This window comes from Electrophorus electricus, chromosome 14 (assembly GCF_041902795.1).
Source record: "Electrophorus electricus isolate QZ-2024a chromosome 14, ASM4190279v1, whole genome shotgun sequence".
NCBI lineage: Eukaryota > Metazoa > Chordata > Actinopteri > Gymnotiformes > Gymnotidae > Electrophorus > Electrophorus electricus.
In genome coordinates this window covers 17,858,754-17,884,924 of record NC_137510.1, presented here as the reverse complement: position 1 = coordinate 17,884,924, position 26,171 = coordinate 17,858,754, and the positions used below count along the sequence as shown (strand labels likewise).

General features: G+C 37.2%; 4 protein-coding genes across 8 annotated transcripts; all 4 read left to right on the top strand.

The window, feature by feature from the left end:
• The first annotated feature begins 45 nt into the window (after positions 1–45).
• LOC113581201 (retinol dehydrogenase 12-like) lies at positions 46–4,520 on the top strand. Of its 3 annotated transcripts, XM_081696632.1 has the most exons (9): positions 46–285; positions 560–672; positions 853–1,008; positions 2,030–2,134; positions 2,220–2,429; positions 2,708–2,900; positions 3,024–3,116; positions 3,793–3,884; positions 4,289–4,520. In XM_081696632.1, the coding sequence occupies exons 1-9, from the start codon at positions 272–274 to the stop codon at positions 4,294–4,296; spliced, it is 984 nt and encodes a 327-aa protein (XP_081552758.1). In that variant the 5' UTR covers positions 46–271; the 3' UTR covers positions 4,297–4,520. The 3 variants fall into 3 exon arrangements, with proteins under 3 accessions (XP_081552758.1, XP_081552757.1, XP_081552759.1); XM_081696631.1 differs by lacking the exon at positions 4,289–4,520 and having other exon boundaries at positions 3,793–3,913; XM_081696633.1 differs by lacking the exons at positions 853–1,008; positions 4,289–4,520 and having other exon boundaries at positions 3,793–3,913.
• Positions 4,521–8,588: 4,068 nt separating this feature from the next.
• Positions 8,589–11,062, top strand: LOC118242144 (retinol dehydrogenase 12-like). Its single transcript, XM_081696691.1, has 6 exons — positions 8,589–8,664; positions 8,750–8,959; positions 9,246–9,438; positions 9,562–9,654; positions 10,333–10,424; positions 10,829–11,062. Exons 1-6 carry the CDS (start codon positions 8,601–8,603, stop codon positions 10,834–10,836), a joined length of 660 nt encoding a protein of 219 aa, XP_081552817.1. The 5' UTR covers positions 8,589–8,600; the 3' UTR covers positions 10,837–11,062.
• Positions 11,063–13,611: 2,549 nt separating this feature from the next.
• ptchd3a (patched domain containing 3a) lies at positions 13,612–18,176 on the top strand. 2 transcript variants are annotated; one of them, XM_027015983.3, is made up of 4 exons: positions 13,612–14,348; positions 15,122–15,249; positions 15,573–15,718; positions 15,824–18,176. In XM_027015983.3, exons 1-4 carry the CDS (start codon positions 13,656–13,658, stop codon positions 17,614–17,616), a joined length of 2,760 nt encoding a protein of 919 aa, XP_026871784.2. In that variant the 5' UTR covers positions 13,612–13,655; the 3' UTR covers positions 17,617–18,176. The 2 variants fall into 2 exon arrangements, with proteins under 2 accessions (XP_026871784.2, XP_081552816.1); XM_081696690.1 differs by lacking the exons at positions 15,122–15,249; positions 15,573–15,718 and having other exon boundaries at positions 15,824–15,993.
• Positions 18,177–21,846: 3,670 nt separating this feature from the next.
• On the top strand, positions 21,847–24,965 carry LOC145651192 (patched domain-containing protein 3-like). 2 transcript variants are annotated; one of them, XM_081696540.1, is made up of 3 exons: positions 21,847–22,038; positions 22,362–22,507; positions 22,613–24,965. In XM_081696540.1, exons 2-3 carry the CDS (start codon positions 22,474–22,476, stop codon positions 24,403–24,405), a joined length of 1,827 nt encoding a protein of 608 aa, XP_081552666.1. In that variant the 5' UTR covers positions 21,847–22,038; positions 22,362–22,473; the 3' UTR covers positions 24,406–24,965. The 2 variants fall into 2 exon arrangements, with proteins under 2 accessions (XP_081552666.1, XP_081552665.1); XM_081696539.1 differs by having other exon boundaries at positions 21,848–22,038; positions 22,362–24,965.
• Positions 24,966–26,171: the final 1,206 nt, after the last annotated feature.

The window sequence follows — 26,171 nt, the reverse complement described above, 5'->3', positions numbered from 1 at the left end:
TAGAAATGGAGAATAACCTTGTTCACAACTGCAAATTTCCTTCCTCCGATAGACGTGAAAGCCCAAATGTTACACGTGTGACAGCCTCAGATTAGTTAGTAAGAACTCACTGAAGCGAATAGGGTCACAGAAAAGTCATATCCAGTCAATGTGAGGGAATCATTGGTTTCCTGTATACGTCGGTTACTCTTATTCGCAGCGTGCTCCAAACAGGAAGTCGCTTTACTTTTGTGTATTTTTGTCTTGTATCGGCTTTTTGTACATCGTGAACATGCAAGCAATAAGGTATGGCATTAAATATAGCGTAAATTAGACTGGAACCTGTTGACGGCCGTATTTCCTAACACATTTTATGAAAGCAGGAAGGGGAATGTATGTTGTTCTACTAATGCCATTCTTCTGTTTATATGAATTAATGAGTTTATATAGGCTGTTTAGCCTATTTAAGAGTTTTAGGCCGTTTAACAGAAACTAATTAATTCGGATAATTTTATTTTAGTTCTAGGTTACTCAGTTAATCTAACAAAGGCATTCACGATCACCTATATTTTACCCCCAGAAACTACTTTCGTCCATGGTCATCTGATGCGAAACTGTATGACAAAACTGCTGTGATTACTGGAGCCAATACAGGAATCGGAAAAGAAACTGCCATCGATTTGGCTAAGAGAGGTAGCCTAGTCCGCCCACTTGTCTGACTTTTAATGTACTCGGCAATGTTGCGTAGCTAGCATCCGTTTTACATATAAAGATTTTTATTTTATGTCTTTAGTAATAAAATGGATGTCGTGCTTTCAATTTGTGTAACTCTGTTGTAAGCACAATGTTTAAAAGTGAATCCAATGTATCCAGGTGCTCGCGTTATCATGGGTTGCAGGGATATGGAAAAAGCCGATGCAGCTCTCAAAGAGATCATCAAACTTTCTGGAAATCAGAATATCATCAGTAAAAAACTTGACCTAGCTGACTCCAAGTCTATTAAAGAATTTGCCCAGGCTGTCAACAGTGGTGAGACCATGATACTTGAGGTCTGATTAGACCTACTTCTCCTAGGATCTTAAATTGAACCCATCAGGAGTATGCTTGGGGCCACTCTGTTATATTTATTTTAGCCCTTGGCAGAAATAACAGCCTGAAAACTATCTAGCAGCATTACACTGACTTAAGAATCTGCTTTAAACACCATGTTCATTTGTATATTGCCTTGGGTTTTCCAAACTGTTTATTCCTTCTTATGCCTTCTGGTGTGGATTTCTAGAATTATTTAAAATCACTAGTCTGTTGCAAAGTCTGCATATGAATATGCCAGTTCAGTTGACTGAGAAAGATATTCTTGGATAGGCTATATAGTGGTTGTGTGTTCTTTTGAGAGCAGACTACTTCCTTTCTGACTTAATTGCCTTATTTTAACTATTCTCTTGTGCTATCTCTTTCTGGTAATTGTCTGAGCACCACAGTGGCAAGACATGCTTATAGATCATTTGATGTGATTCTAAGAATTACCTGTTATTGTAAATTTAAATAACAAGATGAGAGTATACTAAGATAAATCAGCTTCTCTGTATGATTTGTTCAATGCATGGTTAGTGAGAACACTATTTTTACTTAGTCTCTGATCAAACATAAGATACGTTTTGTAACACACCTTCACACTTTTGTAACACACTTTTGTAACACAAACATGCCCTTTTTTTTTGCACTTTTGCATAGTTTCACTGCAGATGGTAAATACGCCGGCATAGTTTTTCATTTATGGTAATATAAACATGCTGTACGGCTGTAAAACTGAAACATTATCCTTCTCATTATCATCAGCTTCAGATTGCTGCTTGTTCACTCATATACACCTGGCAAAGAATATAGTGCATCGTACATCTGTTCCAGTGTTTTCCCTTAACAATTATCTTTTACAAATATTTTTTACACTTCAAAAGATGCAGCCATACGTTTCATTTTTAACTATAAGGATTGCTTGTAGGTTAAATAGCTAAATATTTGATGATTACTGTCTAACCTTTTATCTTTCTAGAGGAGAAACAAGTCAATATCCTGATAAACAATGCTGGTGTGATGGTATGTCCATATGGCAAAACAGCAGATGGATTTGAAATGCAAATTGGTGTCAACCACATGGGTAAGTTGGAGTGATTGTGTTTATTTAAAAATGGACTTTAAAGGTGTTTACAATGAGAAGTCAACCTTTTCTCATGATCTTGTAGGTCACTTCCTATTGACATTTTTGTTAATTGACCTTATCAAAAGATCAACTCCAGCTCGCATCATCAACGTCTCGTCCATGGCTCATAAGTGGGGGAACATTAATCTGGATGATATTAACAGTGAGAAGAGCTATGATAAGTCAAAAGCTTACAGTCAGAGCAAACTGGCCAATGTGCTCTTTACTCGCTCCTTAGCTAAAAAACTACAAGGTGAGTGCCACCTTGGTCTTCAGATTTACCCTTTTAAAGTCAGAGACCAACTCCCTTATCTTACTTATATCAAGTGAAGGATTATATCAAATGTAGTTGTTTTATTCACATTTCAAAGAAACAGAACATAGCAGGTATCCATACTTATGACTTGTTTTGAAATACAAATGGGTCAGCTCCGCTTAGTCACACAGATGTAGTGGTTGCAGGCATAAGGATTATGCATTCCATCCTCTGTAAAAATGTGGGCTGACGAGACTCCTTGGTGTATGTGACAGGTACGGGTGTAACAGTGTATGCAGTCCACCCAGGTGTAGTGCAGACAGAACTGTGGAGACACTTGAGTGGACCCCAGCAAGCAGCCATGTGTTTAATCAGGCCCATTACCAAGACACCAGTGCAGGGAGCCCAAACCACCATCTACTGTTCTGTAGCTCCAGAACTGGAGACAGAGACTGGCAAGTATTACAGGTGAGATGAGTAAATTAAATTAATTAGCTGCCCTAATGGAGTATCTTTGGTACTGCTTGTTTGTTTAATGGGGAGAATAGTCAAGTCTGTTACTACAGTTCCTCTCTACTGTCTTTCTTCCAGTGACTGTGCATCTGCAAGCTGCTCTAATGTTGCTATGGATGATGATATGGCACAGCGGCTCTGGGATCTCAGCTGCCAGATGCTCAATATAATGTGGGATTAAAATTACTCTGGAGGCCTTTGGTGTTGGCAGGTTTTTTTGGAATGAGCCAAGAAATGAGCATCTTAGTACTGTTTTCCCTATATCCAGCCCTGGGTTGACCCTAATACTACATTCATTCATGCTTTTCCTGTTGTTATGCACCCGTTCATGAAGGGTTTGATAATGTCAGTCCTGCTCAATGTAATGAACACTATTCTTTAAGTCTTTTGATTCAAAGGTTCCCACTCCTGTTTTCTTTCTTTCTCTCTCTCTCTCTCTCTCTCTCTCTCTCTCTAATGCTCTTACTCCCTGTCTCTGAATTAATGATAGCTATTTTATTAGTCATATGAATAATGAGTAAAAATTATAGTACACACAAAACATTTTTTTAAATATTTGGATGAATGTCTTCTTATAGTCTTTCATACTTCTGATATGTGCAAGACAGTTGTAGCCAAATATTTAAACCTAAGTTTACTTTAATTGTCCTACAAAGTATGGCCTATCTACACTGAGATGACAGAGGTTTTCCTATTATTCCTTATAAAGGTGGAGTGTTTCAAATCAAGTGCATAGACATCTTAATGCAAATAACTACATTTATAGACCTGTTCTGAAATAGGTAAGAACTGTGTCTATGCAACCTCCAGAAACTGAAATTTATTTATTTCTTTAACGCATGTGTAGAGCAATACGCAACATTTATAGCGAGCAGGATGACGCATTGTGGCTAAGTAAGGAATTGCAGCAAACTGCGCACGTCGCCTTCACACGTAACGGTACGTGTTAAACTTATGAGCACCGTGAATACTGCATCTAGGCTACTTATTCATGAAAACAGTCGTCTGATGTGTTTACCTACTTCTGTAGACCAGTTAATGAGCCTGTTTCTATTGTTCATATTTACTGATCCTGTGGATGACGTTAGTGTGGCATTCATTCGCCACACTTACCTACAACCAAGCAAAACCCAAATCAAATTTATAGCATTCAATTTGTTAGTTAATTCTTCGAATTAAATATCTCGTAATGGGTTGGTAATAGTTGGGGGGAAATTACATGTTTAAAACGACTGTAAATCAATTGCACATATTCACATATTTCTAAAATAATTTAAGTGGATAGACACCGGGCAATAGCTGTCCACTCACAGGTCTTAAAGGCCCTTGTATTTTTGCCACAGCTTCCTGAGGGAACTGGCTGATACGGCGGAGAGCTTAAAGTCAAATTAAAGCGCCACCTTTCCAGCAAGGCTGAAGCTCGCCAGCTTCTTATTCGAGTTTTCCGTTCCATAAATAATTCTACAGTTGCCGCCTGCAGATGGAGTATTTTTACAAGCTGAAAATAAATCTGTATTCAATGTAACGCCTTCAAATAAATCCACTGTCCAGCTTTCATTTTTGAATGTATTTCAGGTAAATGCCATACATGTAAATGCAATTGGAATGTATTTCAGAATAGGCGAATTGTGCGCTTTGTTCCTATTGCCCGACCTCTTAATAACTGCAACATGTCATAAAATCGACAGTCAGAAATGAAATATATATATATATATATATATATATATATATATATATATATATATATATATATATATTCCATGGCTGAGCAGCTGCATCCAAGCCTTATATTACCAAGCACAATGCAAAGCGTTGGATGCAGTGGTGTAAAGCATGCTGCCACTGGACTCTAGAGCAGCGGAGATGTGTTCTCTAGAGTGACATATCACGCTTCTCCGTCTGGTAATCCGATGAACGAGTCTGGGTTTGGCAGTTGCCAGGAGAATGGTACTTGTCTGACTGCATTGTGCCAAGTGTAAAGTTTGGTGGTGGGGGGATTATGGTATGAGGTTGTTTTTCCGGAGTTGGGCTCGGCCCCTAATTTCCAGTGAAAGGAACTGTTGATGCTTCAGCATACCAAGAGATTTTGGACAATTTCATGCTCCCAACGTTGTGGGAACAATTTGGGGATGGCCCCAACATGACTGTGCACCAGTGCACAAAGCAAGGTCCATAAAGACATGGATGAGAGAGTTTGGTGCAGAAGAACTTGAGTGGCCTTCACAGAGTCCTGACCTCAACCTGATAGAACACCTTTGGGATGAATTATAGAGGAGACTGCAAGCCAGGCTTTCTCGTCCAACATCAGTGTCTGACCTTACAAATGTGCTTCTGGAAGAATGGTCAAAAATTCCCATAAACCCACTCCTAAACCTCATGGAAAGCCTTCCCAGAACAGTTGAAGCTGTTTTTAGCTGCAAAGGGTGGGCCAACTTTATATTAAACCGTATGGATTAAGATTGAGATGTCACTCAATTTCATATGCGTGCGAAGGCAGATGAGCAAATACTTTAGGCAATATAGTGTATATATTCTGACACTCTGAACATAGCATGGTAAGAGATGGTAAGTCATCTGAAATCATTTGATCAGTGTTTCACCATTGATGTCTAGTGTTACACAGTTTTTCACTATTATTTTTTGTAATGTTCCTGGATGTCACATGTCAGAAATGATGTCATCTCTGCCATGGCTGTTCTGTACACTCCTGTCATGAATGTCTTTGTGGCTGAAAAAGTGAAACGGTGAGTCACCTAAAATGATATGGATCGTTTTTCACAATTTATTCTGGATTTTCTTTGGGAATACTTATTGTGACAATGACTATCATAACTGATGACTCCTTGATATTGTCTAACCTTCTAACCTTAGAAACTATAAAACAGGTAGGTCTGAGTAGAAAACCTGGAGTGCAACCTTACATTACATTTGTGTATTAAGTAAACAAACAAATGTTCCTCAGTGTAAGACACACTACTTCTTTTAAAAAGTCATAAGAATTTAATTATGTGTTACAGAAAGATGGATGTGTGTGTGTATGTTGTATTGTGTCCTGTGTGCTCCAGGTTCACTACCAGGATTTGCCGTCAATTGAGACTCCGCCCCACTTCTCGCTGGGTTTTCAAGACAACTGCTCATCCTATTTAAAGGCTGCTCCCAGAAACGAGAAGGCAGGCAGTTTTGTTGGTTTGGGGTTGCAATTTTGTATAACCTTGTTTTCCCCATTTTTTTGGACTTCGTTCTTTCGCTTCACTCCTCCTGCTTCAGTAGCTGTTGTGTACATACAGATATTGTATAGAGAGTGTAAATATTTTGTTTGGTGCTGGATACTGGTGGCAGGGAGTGACTGCCATTTTTGTTGGGTGTGGTTTTACCTCTGTGTCAGGTAGTTAGGAAAGGCTGTTGTATGTTTCTTCTGTTTGTTAGGATTATTTAGTGTGTGTTATTCTTTCATTAGTGTGGGTTTTGTTTATTGTTTGGGCCTGGGTTACTCCTGAAGACATTGCACCAGTTTGATCGATAATAATCTCTGTAAAATACACAAAAAGGAGACTTCTGTTTCTTATTGCTATTCACAACTTCCATTCCGTTAACCGCTCACACTTATTTTTCCTTGTTACGGTTTCACAGCCTAGACGGGGTCGTAACAAAGGATTAAAGAATTGTATTTTCTCCTCCGCTTGAGGTACTGACGCTATATTGACAGCTTCCAATACATGCTGCGACACAGACTTGCGTTTATTGGTGGTTACTGCTGAGGCTACCAAACAATATATTTTCCTTTAAGTCATGAGAACGTCCATCTCACATTCTGCAAACATTTTTTTGCCTTTGGGGACACCTCATATTTAAGTGTTCACGAGTAAATCTGTAATGAACCTTATGCTTATTTGTGTGCCTTAACAAATATGAGGCTCACCTGCACCCATTTCATTTTTAGAAGGTTCATATGCCCACTAACAAAATAAAGCACGCTAGATGACTACCTGCTTCGTTAACACGTGACGAGAGCCGGGTTAATCAATGATCTATCCTGACAACTGACACCCTAAACCTGTTTAGGTTTCGGATGTTTCGTGGTTCGATTCTCTTACAGCGCGGCCGCCTGATGCTCTTTGTTTTCCAACAGTTGTATTAAACCTATAGGTGAAAAATGGCTAGATGCAGAACCAGCTGCTTAGAAAAACCACTGTGCTTGGGCTTTAGACGCCTCGGAGGTTTTATTGGTAGATACCCGTGTTGGTTTTTGTTTTTACCTTTATTCCTAGCAGGTGGACTGGGATCGGGTTTCATTTTTCTTCGAGAGAGGGAGGCAAATGGCATTGAGGACCAGTTTACGCCTGTAAACGGTCCCGCTAAACTTGAGAGGGCTTTTATACAAGAACACTTCACAAACGATAGTGATTTTTCCCAGCTTAGGCTTACATCGGAGGGAACGTACGCCTCGGTAATTATTACTGGTTTGCAGCAGAAAAATATACTAACAGTAGACGCGTTTACCGAAATACTTGACTTGGACAACGAAGTTAAAAATGTTAATACAGGGGACACTTTTGTGAGCCTTTGTGCTCAAACTGCTGGGAAGTGCATGTCAAATGCAGTTTTAGATTTTATAAACTTCACTGCGAGTAAAATTCAAAGTACCAAAATTAAGTATCCAGTGCATGAAGACATTTTCATAGGATCTTCGATTGGAGGTGTGGAGCTGAAAGCAGGAAGCTCGGAGATAATCAGCGCAGAAGCGATTAGACTTTTTTATTTCTTAAAAGAGGACGATGAAAGTAAAAATGTTCTTTGGCTGAAGGCTTTCATTAAAACCATGTCCACCTACAAAGAACCAAAAACGGTAAGCACGTCGCCTGTTTAGATGAAAGAACCTATAAGAGGTTTAGTAAACTAAAAGTTCCCATCTTAGCCTTGAAAATAAGTATTGCTAACATCAACAATACTACAATAATTTCTGAGTTATACGCCCACTAATAACATTGAAAATAAAAGTAATAATGAGGTACCCTATTTACTAAGGGTTTCTTTTTTCTTTTCTTTTTTTTGTACTTTTCGTTTTCGCATTTATCTTCAGGACTTAAAAGACGTAGCAAACTGCAGATTCTATAAGAGCAAGGCTTTCTTGAAACACAAATTTTTGAGGACCGAGATTGTTTATTTAAAAATAGCCTACCCAAATCTGTGGGAAGCATCTGACGCCTCACAAATACTGTGTTGTCCGTACATTAACTTTTTAGGCTTTATCTATTATAAATCAGTTAGTCTGGGTTCCCAAACAGCTAATGCATGTGTTTATCTTATCTTTATGTGAAAGATCTGTTGAATAATAAGCACCGAAAAGTAAAATTATTATTAGATTTTGAAAACTGATTTAAAACCGCTCTTCCTGGTGGACTCTTATAGATACTATACTGTAGGCTGTACGTGTTGTTGATCGAGTACATAGCTGACTCTTTGGACACTAATATTACAGTGAAATAAAAATGCCCACTTTTACGCAGTGTCGACTACTGGATTTTTTTTTTTTTTTTTTTTTTTTTTACTAATAGTTTTAAGGTGTTGACTATTAGTTTCAAAACTCAAAGCTAATTTCTTTAAATCTGTTGAAAGACAAGGAAGGGGAATATCCTAATAAACAATGCTGGTGTGATGGTATGTCCATATGGCAAAACAGCAGATGGATTTGAAATGCAAATTGGTGTCAACCACATGGGTAACTTGGAGTGATTGTGTTTATTTAAAAATGGACTTTAAAGGTGTTTACAATGAGAAGTCAACCTTTTCTCATGATCTTGTAGGTCACTTCCTATTGACATTTTTGTTAATTGACCTTATCAAAAGATCAACTCCAGCTCGCATCATCAACGTCTCGTCCATGGCTCATAAGTGGGGGAACATTAATCTGGATGATATTAACAGTGAGAAGAGCTATGATAAGTCAAAAGCTTACAGTCAGAGCAAACTGGCCAATGTGCTCTTTACTCGCTCCTTAGCTAAAAAACTACAAGGTGAGTGCCACTGCATTTTTCTGGTCTTCAGATTTACCCTTTTAAAGTCAGAGACCAACTCCCTTATCTTACTTATATCAAGTGAAGGATTATATCAAATGTAGTTGTTTTATTCACATTTCAAAGAAACAGAACATAGCAGGTATCCATACTTATGACTTGTTTTGAAATACAAATGGGTCAGCTCCGCTTAGTCACACAGATGTAGTGGTTGCAGGCATAAGGATTATGCATTCCATCCTCTGTAAAAATGTGGGCTGACGAGACTCCTTGGTGTATGTGACAGGTACGGGTGTAACAGTGTATGCAGTCCACCCAGGTGTAGTGCAGACAGAACTGTGGAGACACTTGAGTGGACCCCAGCAAGCAGCCATGTGTTTAATCAGGCCCATTACCAAGACACCAGTGCAGGGAGCCCAAACCACCATCTACTGTTCTGTAGCTCCAGAACTGGAGACAGAGACTGGCAAGTATTACAGGTGAGATGAGTAAATTAAATTAATTAGCTGCCCTAATGGAGTATCTTTGGTACTGCTTGTTTGTTTAATGGGGAGAATAGTCAAGTCTGTTACTACAGTTCCTCTCTACTGTCTTTCTTCCAGTGACTGTGCATCTGCAAGCTGCTCTAATGTTGCTATGGATGATGATATGGCACAGCGGCTCTGGGATCTCAGCTGCCAGATGCTCAATATAATGTGGGATTAAAATTACTCTGGAGGCCTTTGGTGTTGGCAGGTTTTTTTGGAATGAGCCAAGAAATGAGCATCTTAGTACTGTTTTCCCTATATCCAGCCCTGGGTTGACCCTAATACTACATTCATTCATGCTTTTCCTGTTGTTATGCACCCGTTCATGAAGGGTTTGATAATGTCAGTCCTGCTCAATGTAATGAACACTATTCTTTAAGTCTTTTGATTCAAAGGTTCCCACTCCTGTTTTCTTTCTTTCTCTCTCTCTCTCTCTCTCTCTCTCTCTCTCTCTAATGCTCTTACTCCCTGTCTCTGAATTAATGATAGCTATTTTATTAGTCATATGAATAATGAGTAAAAATTATAGTACACACAAAACATTTTTTTAAATATTTGGATGAATGTCTTCTTATAGTCTTTCATACTTCTGATATGTGCAAGACAGTTGTAGCCAAATATTTAAACCTAAGTTTACTTTAATTGTCCTACAAAGTATGGCCTATCTACACTGAGATGACAGAGGTTTTCCTATTATTCCTTATAAAGGTGGAGTGTTTCAAATCAAGTGCATAGACATCTTAATGCAAATAACTACATTTATAGACCTGTTCTGAAATAGGTAAGAACTGTGTCTATGCAACCTCCAGAAACTGAAATTTATTTATTTCTTTAACGCATGTGTAGAGCAATACGCAACATTTATAGCGAGCAGGATGACGCATTGTGGCTAAGTAAGGAATTGCAGCAAACTGCGCACGTCGCCTTCACACGTAACGGTACGTGTTAAACTTATGAGCACCGTGAATACTGCATCTAGGCTACTTATTCATGAAAACAGTCGTCTGATGTGTTTACCTACTTCTGTAGACCAGTTAATGAGCCTGTTTCTATTGTTCATATTTACTGATCCTGTGGATGACGTTAGTGTGGCATTCATTCGCCACACTTACCTACAACCAAGCAAAACCCAAATCAAATTTATAGCATTCAATTTGTTAGTTAATTCTTCGAATTAAATATCTCGTAATGGGTTGGTAATAGTTGGGGGGAAATTACATGTTTAAAACGACTGTAAATCAATTGCACATATTCACATATTTCTAAAATAATTTAAGTGGATAGACACCGGGCAATAGCTGTCCACTCACAGGTCTTAAAGGCCCTTGTATTTTTGCCACAGCTTCCTGAGGGAACTGGCTGATACGGCGGAGAGCTTAAAGTCAAATTAAAGCGCCACCTTTCCAGCAAGGCTGAAGCTCGCCAGCTTCTTATTCGAGTTTTCCGTTCCATAAATAATTCTACAGTTGCCGCCTGCAGATGGAGTATTTTTACAAGCTGAAAATAAATCTGTATTCAATGTAACGCCTTCAAATAAATCCACTGTCCAGCTTTCATTTTTGAATGTATTTCAGGTAAATGCCATACATGTAAATGCAATTGGAATGTATTTCAGAATAGGCGAATTGTGCGCTTTGTTCCTATTGCCCGACCTCTTAATAACTGCAACATGTCATAAAATCGACAGTCAGAAATGTATATATATATATATATATATATATATATATATATATATATATATATATATATATATATATATATATATATATATATTCCATGGCTGAGCAGCTGCATCCAAGCCTTATATTACCAAGCACAATGCAAAGCGTTGGATGCAGTGGTGTAAAGCATGCTGCCACTGGACTCTAGAGCAGCGGAGATGTGTTCTCTAGAGTGACATATCACGCTTCTCCGTCTGGTAATCCGATGAACGAGTCTGGGTTTGGCAGTTGCCAGGAGAATGGTACTTGTCTGACTGCATTGTGCCAAGTGTAAAGTTTGGTGGTGGGGGGATTATGGTATGAGGTTGTTTTTCCGGAGTTGGGCTCGGCCCCTAATTTCCAGTGAAAGGAACTGTTGATGCTTCAGCATACCAAGAGATTTTGGACAATTTCATGCTCCCAACGTTGTGGGAACAATTTGGGGATGGCCCCAACATGACTGTGCACCAGTGCACAAAGCAAGGTCCATAAAGACATGGATGAGAGAGTTTGGTGCAGAAGAACTTGAGTGGCCTTCACAGAGTCCTGACCTCAACCTGATAGAACACCTTTGGGATGAATTATAGAGGAGACTGCAAGCCAGGCTTTCTCGTCCAACATCAGTGTCTGACCTTACAAATGTGCTTCTGGAAGAATGGTCAAAAATTCCCATAAACCCACTCCTAAACCTCATGGAAAGCCTTCCCAGAACAGTTGAAGCTGTTTTTAGCTGCAAAGGGTGGGCCAACTTTATATTAAACCGTATGGATTAAGATTGAGATGTCACTCAATTTCATATGCGTGCGAAGGCAGATGAGCAAATACTTTAGGCAATATAGTGTATATATTCTGACACTCTGAACATAGCATGGTAAGAGATGGTAAGTCATCTGAAATCATTTGATCAGTGTTTCACCATTGATGTCTAGTGTTACACAGTTTTTCACTATTATTTTTTGTAATGTTCCTGGATGTCACATGTCAGAAATGATGTCATCTCTGCCATGGCTGTTCTGTACACTCCTGTCATGAATGTCTTTGTGGCTGAAAAAGTGAAACGGTGAGTCACCTAAAATGATATGGATCGTTTTTCACAATTTATTCTGGATTTTCTTTGGGAATACTTATTGTGACAATGACTATCATAACTGATGACTCCTTGATATTGTCTAACCTTCTAACCTTAGAAACTATAAAACAGGTAGGTCTGAGTAGAAAACCTGGAGTGCAACCTTACATTACATTTGTGTATTAAGTAAACAAACAAATGTTCCTCAGTGTAAGACACACTACTTCTTTTAAAAAGTCATAAGAATTTAATTATGTGTTACAGAAAGATGGATGTGTGTGTGTATGTTGTATTGTGTCCTGTGTGCTCCAGGTTCACTACCAGGATTTGCCGTCAATTGAGACTCCGCCCCACTTCTCGCTGGGTTTTCAAGACAACTGCTCATCCTATTTAAAGGCTGCTCCCAGAAACGAGAAGGCAGGCAGTTTTGTTGGTTTGGGGTTGCAATTTTGTATAACCTTGTTTTCCCCATTTTTTTGGACTTCGTTCTTTCGCTTCACTCCTCCTGCTTCAGTAGCTGTTGTGTACATACAGATATTGTATAGAGAGTGTAAATATTTTGTTTGGTGCTGGATACTGGTGGCAGGGAGTGACTGCCATTTTTGTTGGGTGTGGTTTTACCTCTGTGTCAGGTAGTTAGGAAAGGCTGTTGTATGTTTCTTCTGTTTGTTAGGATTATTTAGTGTGTGTTATTCTTTCATTAGTGTGGGTTTTGTTTATTGTTTGGGCCTGGGTTACTCCTGAAGACATTGCACCAGTTTGATCGATAATAATCTCTGTAAAATACACAAAAAGGAGACTTCTGTTTCTTATTGCTATTCACAACTTCCATTCCGTTAACCGCTCACACTTATTTTTCCTTGTTACGGTTTCACAGCCTAGACGGGGTCGTAACAAAGGATTAAAGAATTGTATTTTCTCCTCCGCTTGAGGTACTGACGCTATATTGACAGCTTCCAATACATGCTGCGACACAGACTTGCGTTTATTGGTGGTTACTGCTGAGGCTACCAAACAATATATTTTCCTTTAAGTCATGAGAACGTCCATCTCACATTCTGCAAACATTTTTTTGCCTTTGGGGACACCTCATATTTAAGTGTTCACGAGTAAATCTGTAATGAACCTTATGCTTATTTGTGTGCCTTAACAAATATGAGGCTCACCTGCACCCATTTCATTTTTAGAAGGTTCATATGCCCACTAACAAAATAAAGCACGCTAGATGACTACCTGCTTCGTTAACACGTGACGAGAGCCGGGTTAATCAATGATCTATCCTGACAACTGACACCCTAAACCTGTTTAGGTTTCGGATGTTTCGTGGTTCGATTCTCTTACAGCGCGGCCGCCTGATGCTCTTTGTTTTCCAACAGTTGTATTAAACCTATAGGTGAAAAATGGCTAGATGCAGAACCAGCTGCTTAGAAAAACCACTGTGCTTGGGCTTTAGACGCCTCGGAGGTTTTATTGGTAGATACCCGTGTTGGTTTTTGTTTTTACCTTTATTCCTAGCAGGTGGACTGGGATCGGGTTTCATTTTTCTTCGAGAGAGGGAGGCAAATGGCATTGAGGACCAGTTTACGCCTGTAAACGGTCCCGCTAAACTTGAGAGGGCTTTTATACAAGAACACTTCACAAACGATAGTGATTTTTCCCAGCTTAGGCTTACATCGGAGGGAACGTACGCCTCGGTAATTATTACTGGTTTGCAGCAGAAAAATATACTAACAGTAGACGCGTTTACCGAAATACTTGACTTGGACAACGAAGTTAAAAATGTTAATACAGGGGACACTTTTGTGAGCCTTTGTGCTCAAACTGCTGGGAAGTGCATGTCAAATGCAGTTTTAGATTTTATAAACTTCACTGCGAGTAAAATTCAAAGTACCAAAATTAAGTATCCAGTGTATGAAGACATTTTCATAGGATCTTCGATTGGAGGTGTGGAGCTGAAAGCAGGAAGCTCGGAGATAATCAGCGCAGAAGCGATTAGACTTTTTTATTTCTTAAAAGAGGACGATGAAAGTAAAAATGTTCTTTGGCTGAAGGCTTTCATTAAAACCATGTCCACCTACAAAGAACCAAAAACGGTAAGCACGTCGCCTGTTTAGATGAAAGAACCTATAAGAGGTTTAGTAAACTAAAAGTTCCCATCTTAGCCTTGAAAATAAGTATTGCTAACATCAACAATACTACAATAATTTCTGAGTTATACGCCCACTAATAACATTGAAAATAAAAGTAATAATGAGGTACCCTATTTACTAAGGGTTTCTTTTTTCTTTTCTTTTTTTTGTACTTTTCGTTTTCGCATTTATCTTCAGGACTTAAAAGACGTAGCAAACTGCAGATTCTATAAGAGCAAGGCTTTCTTGAAACACAAATTTTTGAGGACCGAGATTGTTTATTTAAAAATAGCCTACCCAAATCTGTGGGAAGCATCTGACGCCTCACAAATACTGTGTTGTCCGTACATTAATTTTTTAGGCTTTATCTATTATAAATCAGTTAGTCTGGGTTCCCAAACAGCTAATGCATGTGTTTATCTTATCTTTATGTGAAAGATCTGTTGAATAATAAGCACCGAAAAGTAAAATTATTATTAGATTTTGAAAACTGATTTAAAACCGCTCTTCCTGGTGGACTCTTATAGATACTTTACTGTAGGCTGTACATGTTGTTGATCGAGTACATAGTTGACTCTTTGGACACTAATATTACAGTGAAATAAAAATGCCCACTTTTACGCAGTGTCGACTACTGGATTTTTTTATTTTATTTTTTTTTTTACTAATAGTTTTAAGGTGTTGACTATTAGTTTCAAAACTCAAAGCTAATTTCTTTAAATCTGTTGTCTGTTTAGGTGTCTCTGTCTTATTTCACTTCATTATCAAGAGAGGAAGAGTTTGAAAGCAGTTCAGCGTCTGTGATTCCTTTCTTCTCCATCACTTATTGTTTGTCCATTAATATTGCAATAATATCTTGTTTGAGGTATGTAAAAAAAAATTGTCTGTGTGTGTACTTCTCTACAATTTTGAATATTTATGCTGCAGTTGCTCACCTTCATATATCCGAAGAAGATTCCAGTTGAGTAACTGCCTTGTACTAGTGTATAATTTAAAATTATAGTGAAGCACACAGAGTTTCTAGAGAAACAGGATATTTTGGACAGATGTGTGTATATATACACACAACCTTCTGATTTTAGGAAATTCCTATATTTAATTTATTTCTAACTTATAATTAGAAATAAACATCAATTTTCTTTGGGTAGTTATCTCCACTATAGCTTGTCATTCATTTAACTTCCCTAGGTTGGACTGTGTGAGGAACAAGGTATGGGTTGCGTCATGTGGGGTTCTTTCAGCTGGCTTGGCTGTGCTGTCCAGTTTTGGGTTGCTGCTCTTCTGTGGAATACAGTTTCCTATGACAGTGGCTACAGCTCCTTTTTTAATTTTGGGTGACTCTTACTATACTGTTTCATATTTAATTTTTGTTATAAGTGAAAATGTACATGCTTTTATTTTGTTTCTCAATAAGCCTACTTTTCATTTATTCTCTCCAGGGATTGGGGTTGATGACATGTTCATTATGATTTCCTGCTGGCAGAAAACAAAAGTTATGGATAAAGTTGAAGATCGTTTGGCGGAAACATATGAAGAAGCAGCCGTATCAATCACTATCACCACAATAACTGATGTTCTAGCTTTCTACATTGGTCTTATGACTCCATTCCGCTCAGTGCAGTCTTTCTGTTTGTACACTGGTACAGCTGTGCTCTTTTGCTACATCTACAACATCACATTTTTTGGTGCCTTTCTAGCCTTAAATGGAAGAAGGGAACAAAGCAATAGACACTGGCTGACCTGCATGGTAGTTTCTAAAAAAAAGGACTGTCCTGATGGTAATATTTGCTGTGTGGGAGGGGAGTATGATGATTTGACTGGTACTGAAACAGAAATGCTACTTAATTTGTTTTTTAAGAAATACTATGGGCCTTTTTTGACTAATTCTTGGACTAAAGTGTTTGTGATTTTTCTCTACGGTGGGTATTTAGCTGCTAGCATCTATGGGTGCGTCCAAATGCAAGAGGGAATTGAACTAAAACATTTAGCTGTAGATGACTCCTATGTGGTTAAATACTATGATAAAGAAAAGTACTTTAAAGAGTATGGTCCCAGTGTTATGATAGTTATCAGGGATGAGAAATTTCAGTATTGGAATTCTTCTGCACGAGCAAGCCTTGATTTTTGTCTTCAGGAATTTAACAAACTGACCATGACCTCAAAACATTTACTCATATCTTGGCTTCATTCCTACTTACAACAAACATCTTTAGATTTAAATGATGAAAACATATTTAAAAATAAGCTGGTAATATTTCTAAGAGCTTCAGGATTCAGTCAAGACGTCAACTTTACTAATAACCAAATCATTGCCTCCCGCATGTTTATTCAGACAGTAAACATTAGTACAGCAGCTGATGAAAAGAATATGCTGAATGCTTTTAGAGAAACTGCTGAAAAATGTGTTAAGTCAAAAGAAGCAGTAGACATATTAGTTTACCACCATGCCTTTATCTATTTTGATCAGTATTCTGTCATAGTAAGCAATACTATCCAAAACATAATAGTTGCTACTCTGGCTATGTTCTTTGTTTCCCTGCTATTGATACCAAACCCTATCTGCTCAATATGGGTAACTTTTGCTATTGTGTCTGTCATTGTGGGTGTGGCTGGTTTTATGGCATTATGGGATGTCAATCTAGACTCAATATCTATGATCAATTTAGTCATTTGCATTGGTTTTTCTGTTGATTTCTCTGCACACATATCCTATGCTTTTGTTTCAAGTAAGGAACAGACAGCAAATAAGAAGGCTATAGATGCCCTCTATAACCTTGGCTATCCAATGATACAGGCAGCACTGTCCACTGTTGCAGGGATAGTGGTGCTATCAGCTGCTCAAAGCTATATATTTAGGACTTTCTTTAAAATCATGTTTTTGGTCATCCTTTTTGGGTCAATTCATGGCATAATGATCTTACCTGTGTTTCTGTCTTTATTTGGAGCATGTGGGAATGCACACACTTCAATCATACCTAAAACCCCTCAAAATCATAAAGTTACAGGGTCCAACATTAAGAATCATTCTTATACTTACTCCAATTCGGATTTTACCCACCAGATGGAGGTTAAAAATAAAGCATATACACATGATATATCAAGCGATCAGCATATATACAGAACAAATGAAAACATTTTGCCCAATGGTAACAAACTACCAGCAATTAAGAATCATGCAACTGGCCCCATCTATTCAATATCAGGCATGAGCTTGGATCCTGACTGTCCTTAAATTATTCATAGTGAATTCAAAATGAAGACATGAAGGTCTATTACAAACTCAAATTTATTCATAAAAATATACATTAATGATTTTTTTTTTGTTAGCTGTAACATTTAGAAGTCACAAACATATTTCAAATATTCCTTCGAAGAAGCGTTTTCAGCACATACTTTTAATTTACTTAAATATATAATGTATTCATGTGGTATTTTGCATAGAATGTTTGTGTTAAACATTTGTATTAAACAAATGTATTAAAAATTTGTGATATTTAATAAACATTGAATAATTTGTGATACCCGTGGTGTATGTTTGCGCTTTTTATGTTTTATGTTTCCCACAGAGATTTAGCATTTATGATAGTGTAGTTGCAAATTCACCAAACAGTCAGAACATTAAAACCTGACAGATGAAGGTGATGTGCTGGAAACTGGAAAAATGGGCAAGTGGTCAGAGCGACTGCCATACTACTGTAGTACAAATTCCTGAGTAATGCTGGCTATGATAGAAGGTTGTCAGAATATAGTATGATGTAGCTAGCTGCATATGGAGCTGTGTATCTGAAATCAACAAGCAGATTAGTATTGTGAGGTGGCCTACTTTTCAGGGCTAATTGATGGAAACAAAAAGCCTAATACAATTTATAGGCTAGTAAATCACCCACCTAAGACTTTTAAAATTTTTTCTAAAGATAAGTGTGACGAAGCTACTGAATTATTTTGCTTACGCATGGTCAACAGCTTCCCATGCACATACAGGTTCATATTGAATCAGAAAGAATTTTGTCTGTTTCAGGGATTGACCTTGAAACACTATAAATTATTTCACTTTCAACACTGCTAGCTGTCCACTACATCCCAATCCAAGCAAATTATTTATAGAATTTTTTTAGAAATTTATAGAAATGTTTTTCAGAGCATTGATATTACAGTTAATTAGTCACTTAATCAAGGAATTAACGGCAGAGTCTCAAAACAGTTAACAGGTCTCTTCTGAATAAGAGTAAACCTTGCAAATCTTAATAATTATAAACCAATCCACAATACTCCATCCAAAATTAACCACAAAGCTAAGATGGTAATGGTTATAGTAACACTCCATTTTACTGTAATGTTGTGGTCATGGTAAACTTAGCTTGTTTCTGATGCTAAGGCTAATTAGCATTGTTTTATTTGGATGTTGCAAAGACTATCTTTGTGAAGTGCTCAGGTAGTCGTATCTGTTTGGTGTTTCTCCTGATATCTCTGTGTTTCTGCTTTCATAGCTAAATGTTCTCATTAGTGGTTTATTGCTTATTCTGCACTATTCATGACAGTTCTGGTTATCAAACAAACATGTAAGCACAGAAATAAGTGTGTGAATAGATATTGCTGTAACTTTAGATTATTTTTCACGTGTATAAGATTTCTTCTTGTTTACACTGACACTTGGTTCTGGCAGTGTCTGTCAACACACATGCAAAGTACCAGTGACTTGGACTTGAGAACCAAGCAGAATCCAAAACAGGGGAAGACATAGTGAAAATGAAAAATTGGACAATGTAAATAAATGATTAATTTAATAACAGAAACTCCAGGAACAAACAAAAAGGATAAGAGGCCAATTCAGGGTGAGGGTGAGCACTGGATAAATAAGGGGACTAAATATTAAGGGGGAACCTACCGGATAACAAGGAAGCAGACAAATTCAGACAAACAGGGTAAAAAACAAGGAAGGGGAAAGAAACCTAAAGGGAGCAAAGCAACGAGGAAAGAGACTAGACTACGACGTGGGATTATAGATCAGGAAAGAAATTTAGGAGAGTACACAGAGAGAACGTATAGCGGACAGGAGAACAATCAATTTAACGAACATGAACCGAGAAGGCAATACCGACAAAGAAGGCAACATAAACTAGAATAGCAAGAGAACGCATGTAGGAACCAAACAAGAGATAACACTAACAGGAGAATAACAATAGTAAACGGAGAGAGAAACTTAACTTGAAACACAAAGAACGAGTACAGCATAACCATAAACAAGGCAGAGGCAGAACACTGAAGACACATAGAAATGGAATTAGAAATAACCAACAAACCTAAGATGCGGTGACACAGTTTAAATATACAAAGCTAACAATAGCCTATAAACAAGGAGCAGGTGAAAGCAATGACGGGCGTTGAAAACAAACAAGGGTGTGGAGAAAACAAAACTAAGGACTCGAGCACACGGAAGAGATCATGAAGCCAAGGAAACAGGAGGAGCCCCGATCCGCGAACATGACAGTCACAGTTGTGTTCAAGCAAAATGCATGTGGGAAATATACAAGGAAGTTTTTATCACTGCTTGTAAGGAAGTAAGGGAGTGAGGTTGCTTTCACTAAAAACTGATAAATTACCTAATTATTGTCAGGTTACAGTATTTGCCATTCCTACTGCATTTCACAAAATTCAGATTTAATTGTAGACAACCTGCCATTTGTTATGTATAGATCTGTTTGACTTACATGCATCCATAAAGTCAATGAGACCACACTTGTGTCTGTTGATATCCTTGCTTGCAATGCTTACAGAATATTATATAATGCAATGTTTCACAAATTCATGCTAGAATATGCTCTTATACAGTATGTACTGTATATCAGAATGTAGAAACTATTTCAGGACAAACATAGGATGCCATGGGATATTATCTGAGGTGGAATCATCTACATCAATGCATTATTATCTTCTTCCTCAATCCATTGTTTAGTAATTTCTTATCCAAATTGTCTATGGTCTTTAACTATCTGAGCGTGAAGGCGTTGATGCCATCATCTTTATATGTCCGTGGAGGCCAAGTATGACTGCCACCCACAGAAGACTGGACAAATGATGTTAATGATTTAAGGTGAAGATCTCTTGATTCTCTGTAGGATGGTTTTGTCTGTAACAGCAAGATGTAAGTACTATAATGTTTAATATTGGAAAATTGGTTGTTTTTAAAATGTTTGTTAAATTGTTCACTTAATTCACTGAATTGAACCTCTCATCAAAGTCCTTTTAGCCAATTCTTTGTTTCAAAGTTTGACTTAATTTATTATGATATTCTACCTAATTTAATTAACAAACCCTGACTGACAGACCATCTCGGTAGTCTATGATGGTTACCCAGGAATTTAAGGACCAACCACCCACAAAACCCAACCAACCAACTAACCAACCAACCAACCAAACAAACAAACACTTGCACAGTGTGCATTTTATGACCTAAGAAGTCACTCTTACTTCTAACATTGAAAAATAAAAGAAAACAGGAAGAAACAGGAAGCTGTTGCCATCTGTTTAATTGCTTTTTTTCTGACAGTCATGGCCATGTCATAGCCATGAAGAAGTGCACCTCAGTCAATGGCCTTGACTTGTTTTCTTTGTTAATATATAGAGCATACAGTTGATTTTAATGCCCCTTTATGCCCTTTGGTCAGTTCCTCATTGTACTTTTTATTGCAGGACTGGTTAATCTGTTTCGATTCTCTTGGCAATGATTGGAAATGAGCCACCTTTACAAATCCTGTAGTACAGTGGGTACTGTTTACATAAGAATTAACAAACAAAATAGACAGCATACAATTTTAACCTAATATATTCCTAAACACATGTGAAGATACAGGCACAGCATTGATAGGAGTTTTTAATAATTTATTTATTCACTCTGGCACTGAAAATAAAAGTAATAATGAGGTACCCTATTTACTAAGGGTTTCTTTTTTTTTTTTTTGTACTTTTCGTTTTCGCATTTATCTTCAGGACTTAAAAGACGTAGCAAACTGCAGATTCTATAAGAGCAAGGCTTTCTTGAAACACAAATTTTTGAGGACCGAGATTGTTTATTTAAAAATAGCCTACCCAAATTTGTGGGAAGCATCTGACGCCTCACAAATACTGTGTTGTCCGTACATTAACTTTTTAGGCTTTATCTATTATAAATCAGTTAGTCTGGGTTCCCAAACAGCTAATGCATGTGTTTATCTTATCTTTATGTGAAAGATCTGTTGAATAATAAGCACCGAAAAGTAAAATTATTATTAGATTTTGAAAACTGATTTAAAACCGCTCTTCCTGGTGGACTCTTATAGATACTTTACTGTAGGCTGTACATGTTGTTGATCGAGTACATAGTTGACTCTTTGGACACTAATATTACAGTGAAATAAAAATGCCCACTTTTACGCAGTGTCGACTACTGGATTTTTTTATTTTATTTTTTTTTTTACTAATAGTTTTAAGGTGTTGACTATTAGTTTCAAAACTCAAAGCTAATTTCTTTAAATCTGTTGTCTGTTTAGGTGTCTCTGTCTTATTTCACTTCATTATCAAGAGAGGAAGAGTTTGAAAGCAGTTCAGCGTCTGTGATTCCTTTCTTCTCCATCACTTATTGTTTGTCCATTAATATTGCAATAATATCTTGTTTGAGGTATGTAAAAAAAAATTGTCTGTGTGTGTACTTCTCTACAATTTTGAATATTTATGCTGCAGTTGCTCACCTTCATATATCCGAAGAAGATTCCAGTTGAGTAACTGCCTTGTACTAGTGTATAATTTAAAATTATAGTGAAGCACACAGAGTTTCTAGAGAAACAGGATATTTTGGACAGATGTGTGTATATATACACACAACCTTCTGATTTTAGGAAATTCCTATATTTAATTTATTTCTAACTTATAATTAGAAATAAACATCAATTTTCTTTGGGTAGTTATCTCCACTATAGCTTGTCATTCATTTAACTTCCCTAGGTTGGACTGTGTGAGGAACAAGGTATGGGTTGCGTCATGTGGGGTTCTTTCAGCTGGCTTGGCTGTGCTGTCCAGTTTTGGGTTGCTGCTCTTCTGTGGAATACAGTTTCCTATGACAGTGGCTACAGCTCCTTTTTTAATTTTGGGTGACTCTTACTATACTGTTTCATATTTAATTTTTGTTATAAGTGAAAATGTACATGCTTTTATTTTGTTTCTCAATAAGCCTACTTTTCATTTATTCTCTCCAGGGATTGGGGTTGATGACATGTTCATTATGATTTCCTGCTGGCAGAAAACAAAAGTTATGGATAAAGTTGAAGATCGTTTGGCGGAAACATATGAAGAAGCAGCCGTATCAATCACTATCACCACAATAACTGATGTTCTAGCTTTCTACATTGGTCTTATGACTCCATTCCGCTCAGTGCAGTCTTTCTGTTTGTACACTGGTACAGCTGTGCTCTTTTGCTACATCTACAACATCACATTTTTTGGTGCCTTTCTAGCCTTAAATGGAAGAAGGGAACAAAGCAATAGACACTGGCTGACCTGCATGGTAGTTTCTAAAAAAAAGGACTGTCCTGATGGTAATATTTGCTGTGTGGGAGGGGAGTATGATGATTTGACTGGTACTGAAACAGAAATGCTACTTAATTTGTTTTTTAAGAAATACTATGGGCCTTTTTTGACTAATTCTTGGACTAAAGTGTTTGTGATTTTTCTCTACGGTGGGTATTTAGCTGCTAGCATCTATGGGTGCGTCCAAATGCAAGAGGGAATTGAACTAAAACATTTAGCTGTAGATGACTCCTATGTGGTTAAATACTATGATAAAGAAAAGTACTTTAAAGAGTATGGTCCCAGTGTTATGATAGTTATCAGGGATGAGAAATTTCAGTATTGGAATTCTTCTGCACGAGCAAGCCTTGATTTTTGTCTTCAGGAATTTAACAAACTGACCATGACCTCAAAACATTTACTCATATCTTGGCTTCATTCCTACTTACAACAAACATCTTTAGATTTAAATGATGAAAACATATTTAAAAATAAGCTGGTAATATTTCTAAGAGCTTCAGGATTCAGTCAAGACGTCAACTTTACTAATAACCAAATCATTGCCTCCCGCATGTTTATTCAGACAGTAAACATTAGTACAGCAGCTGATGAAAAGAATATGCTGAATGCTTTTAGAGAAACTGCTGAAAAATGTGTTAAGTCAAAAGAAGCAGTAGACATATTAGTTTACCACCATGCCTTTATCTATTTTGATCAGTATTCTGTCATAGTAAGCAATACTATCCAAAACATAATAGTTGCTACTCTGGCTATGTTCTTTGTTTCCCTGCTATTGATACCAAACCCTATCTGCTCAATATGGGTAACTTTTGCTATTGTGTCTGTCATTGTGGGTGTGGCTGGTTTTATGGCATTATGGGATGTCAATCTAGACTCAATATCTATGATCAATTTAGTCATTTGCATTGGTTTTTCTGTTGATTTCTCTGCACACATATCCTATGCTTTTGTTTCAAGTAAGGAACAGACAGCAAATAAGAAGGCTATAGATGCCCTCTATAACCTTGGCTATCCAATGATACAGGCAGCACTGTCCACTGTTGCAGGGATAGTGGTGCTATCAGCTGCTCAAAGCTATATATTTAGGACTTTCTTTAAAATCATGTTTTTGGTCATCCTTTTTGGGTCAATTCATGGCATAATGATCTTACCTGTGTTTCTGTCTTTATTTGGAGCATGTGGGAATGCACACACTTCAATCATACCTAAAACCCCTCAAAATCATAAAGTTACAGGGTCCAACATTAAGAATCATTCTTATACTTACTCCAATTCGGATTTTACCCACCAGATGGAGGTTAAAAATAAAGCATATACACATGATATATCAAGCGATCAGCATATATACAGAACAAATGAAAACATTTTGCCCAATGGTAACAAACTACCAGCAATTAAGAATCATGCAACTGGCCCCATCTATTCAATATCAGGCATGAGCTTGGATCCTGACTGTCCTTAAATTATTCATAGTGAATTCAAAATGAAGACATGAAGGTCTATTACAAACTCAAATTTATTCATAAAAATATACATTAATGATTTTTTTTTTGTTAGCTGTAACATTTAGAAGTCACAAACATATTTCAAATATTCCTTCGAAGAAGCGTTTTCAGCACATACTTTTAATTTACTTAAATATATAATGTATTCATGTGGTATTTTGCATAGAATGTTTGTGTTAAACATTTGTATTAAACAAATGTATTAAAAATTTGTGATATTTAATAAACATTGAATAATTTGTGATACCCGTGGTGTATGTTTGCGCTTTTTATGTTTTATGTTTCCCACAGAGATTTAGCATTTATGATAGTGTAGTTGCAAATTCACCAAACAGTCAGAACATTAAAACCTGACAGATGAAGGTGATGTGCTGGAAACTGGAAAAATGGGCAAGTGGTCAGAGCGACTGCCATACTACTGTAGTACAAATTCCTGAGTAATGCTGGCTATGATAGAAGGTTGTCAGAATATAGTATGATGTAGCTAGCTGCATATGGAGCTGTGTATCTGAAATCAACAAGCAGATTAGTATTGTGAGGTGGCCTACTTTTCAGGGCTAATTGATGGAAACAAAAAGCCTAATACAATTTATAGGCTAGTAAATCACCCACCTAAGACTTTTAAAATTTTTTCTAAAGATAAGTGTGACGAAGCTACTGAATTATTTTGCTTACGCATGGTCAACAGCTTCCCATGCACATACAGGTTCATATTGAATCAGAAAGAATTTTGTCTGTTTCAGGGATTGACCTTGAAACACTATAAATTATTTCACTTTCAACACTGCTAGCTGTCCACTACATCCCAATCCAAGCAAATTATTTATAGAATTTTTTTAGAAATTTATAGAAATGTTTTTCAGAGCATTGATATTACAGTTAATTAGTCACTTAATCAAGGAATTAACGGCAGAGTCTCAAAACAGTTAACAGGTCTCTTCTGAATAAGAGTAAACCTTGCAAATCTTAATAATTATAAACCAATCCACAATACTCCATCCAAAATTAACCACAAAGCTAAGATGGTAATGGTTATAGTAACACTCCATTTTACTGTAATGTTGTGGTCATGGTAAACTTAGCTTGTTTCTGATGCTAAGGCTAATTAGCATTGTTTTATTTGGATGTTGCAAAGACTATCTTTGTGAAGTGCTCAGGTAGTCGTATCTGTTTGGTGTTTCTCCTGATATCTCTGTGTTTCTGCTTTCATAGCTAAATGTTCTCATTAGTGGTTTATTGCTTATTCTGCACTATTCATGACAGTTCTGGTTATCAAACAAACATGTAAGCACAGAAATAAGTGTGTGAATAGATATTGCTGTAACTTTAGATTATTTTTCACGTGTATAAGATTTCTTCTTGTTTACACTGACACTTGGTTCTGGCAGTGTCTGTCAACACACATGCAAAGTACCAGTGACTTGGACTTGAGAACCAAGCAGAATCCAAAACAGGGGAAGACATAGTGAAAATGAAAAATTGGACAATGTAAATAAATGATTAATTTAATAACAGAAACTCCAGGAACAAACAAAAAGGATAAGAGGCCAATTCAGGGTGAGGGTGAGCACTGGATAAATAAGGGGACTAAATATTAAGGGGGAACCTACCGGATAACAAGGAAGCAGACAAATTCAGACAAACAGGGTAAAAAACAAGGAAGGGGAAAGAAACCTAAAGGGAGCAAAGCAACGAGGAAAGAGACTAGACTACGACGTGGGAT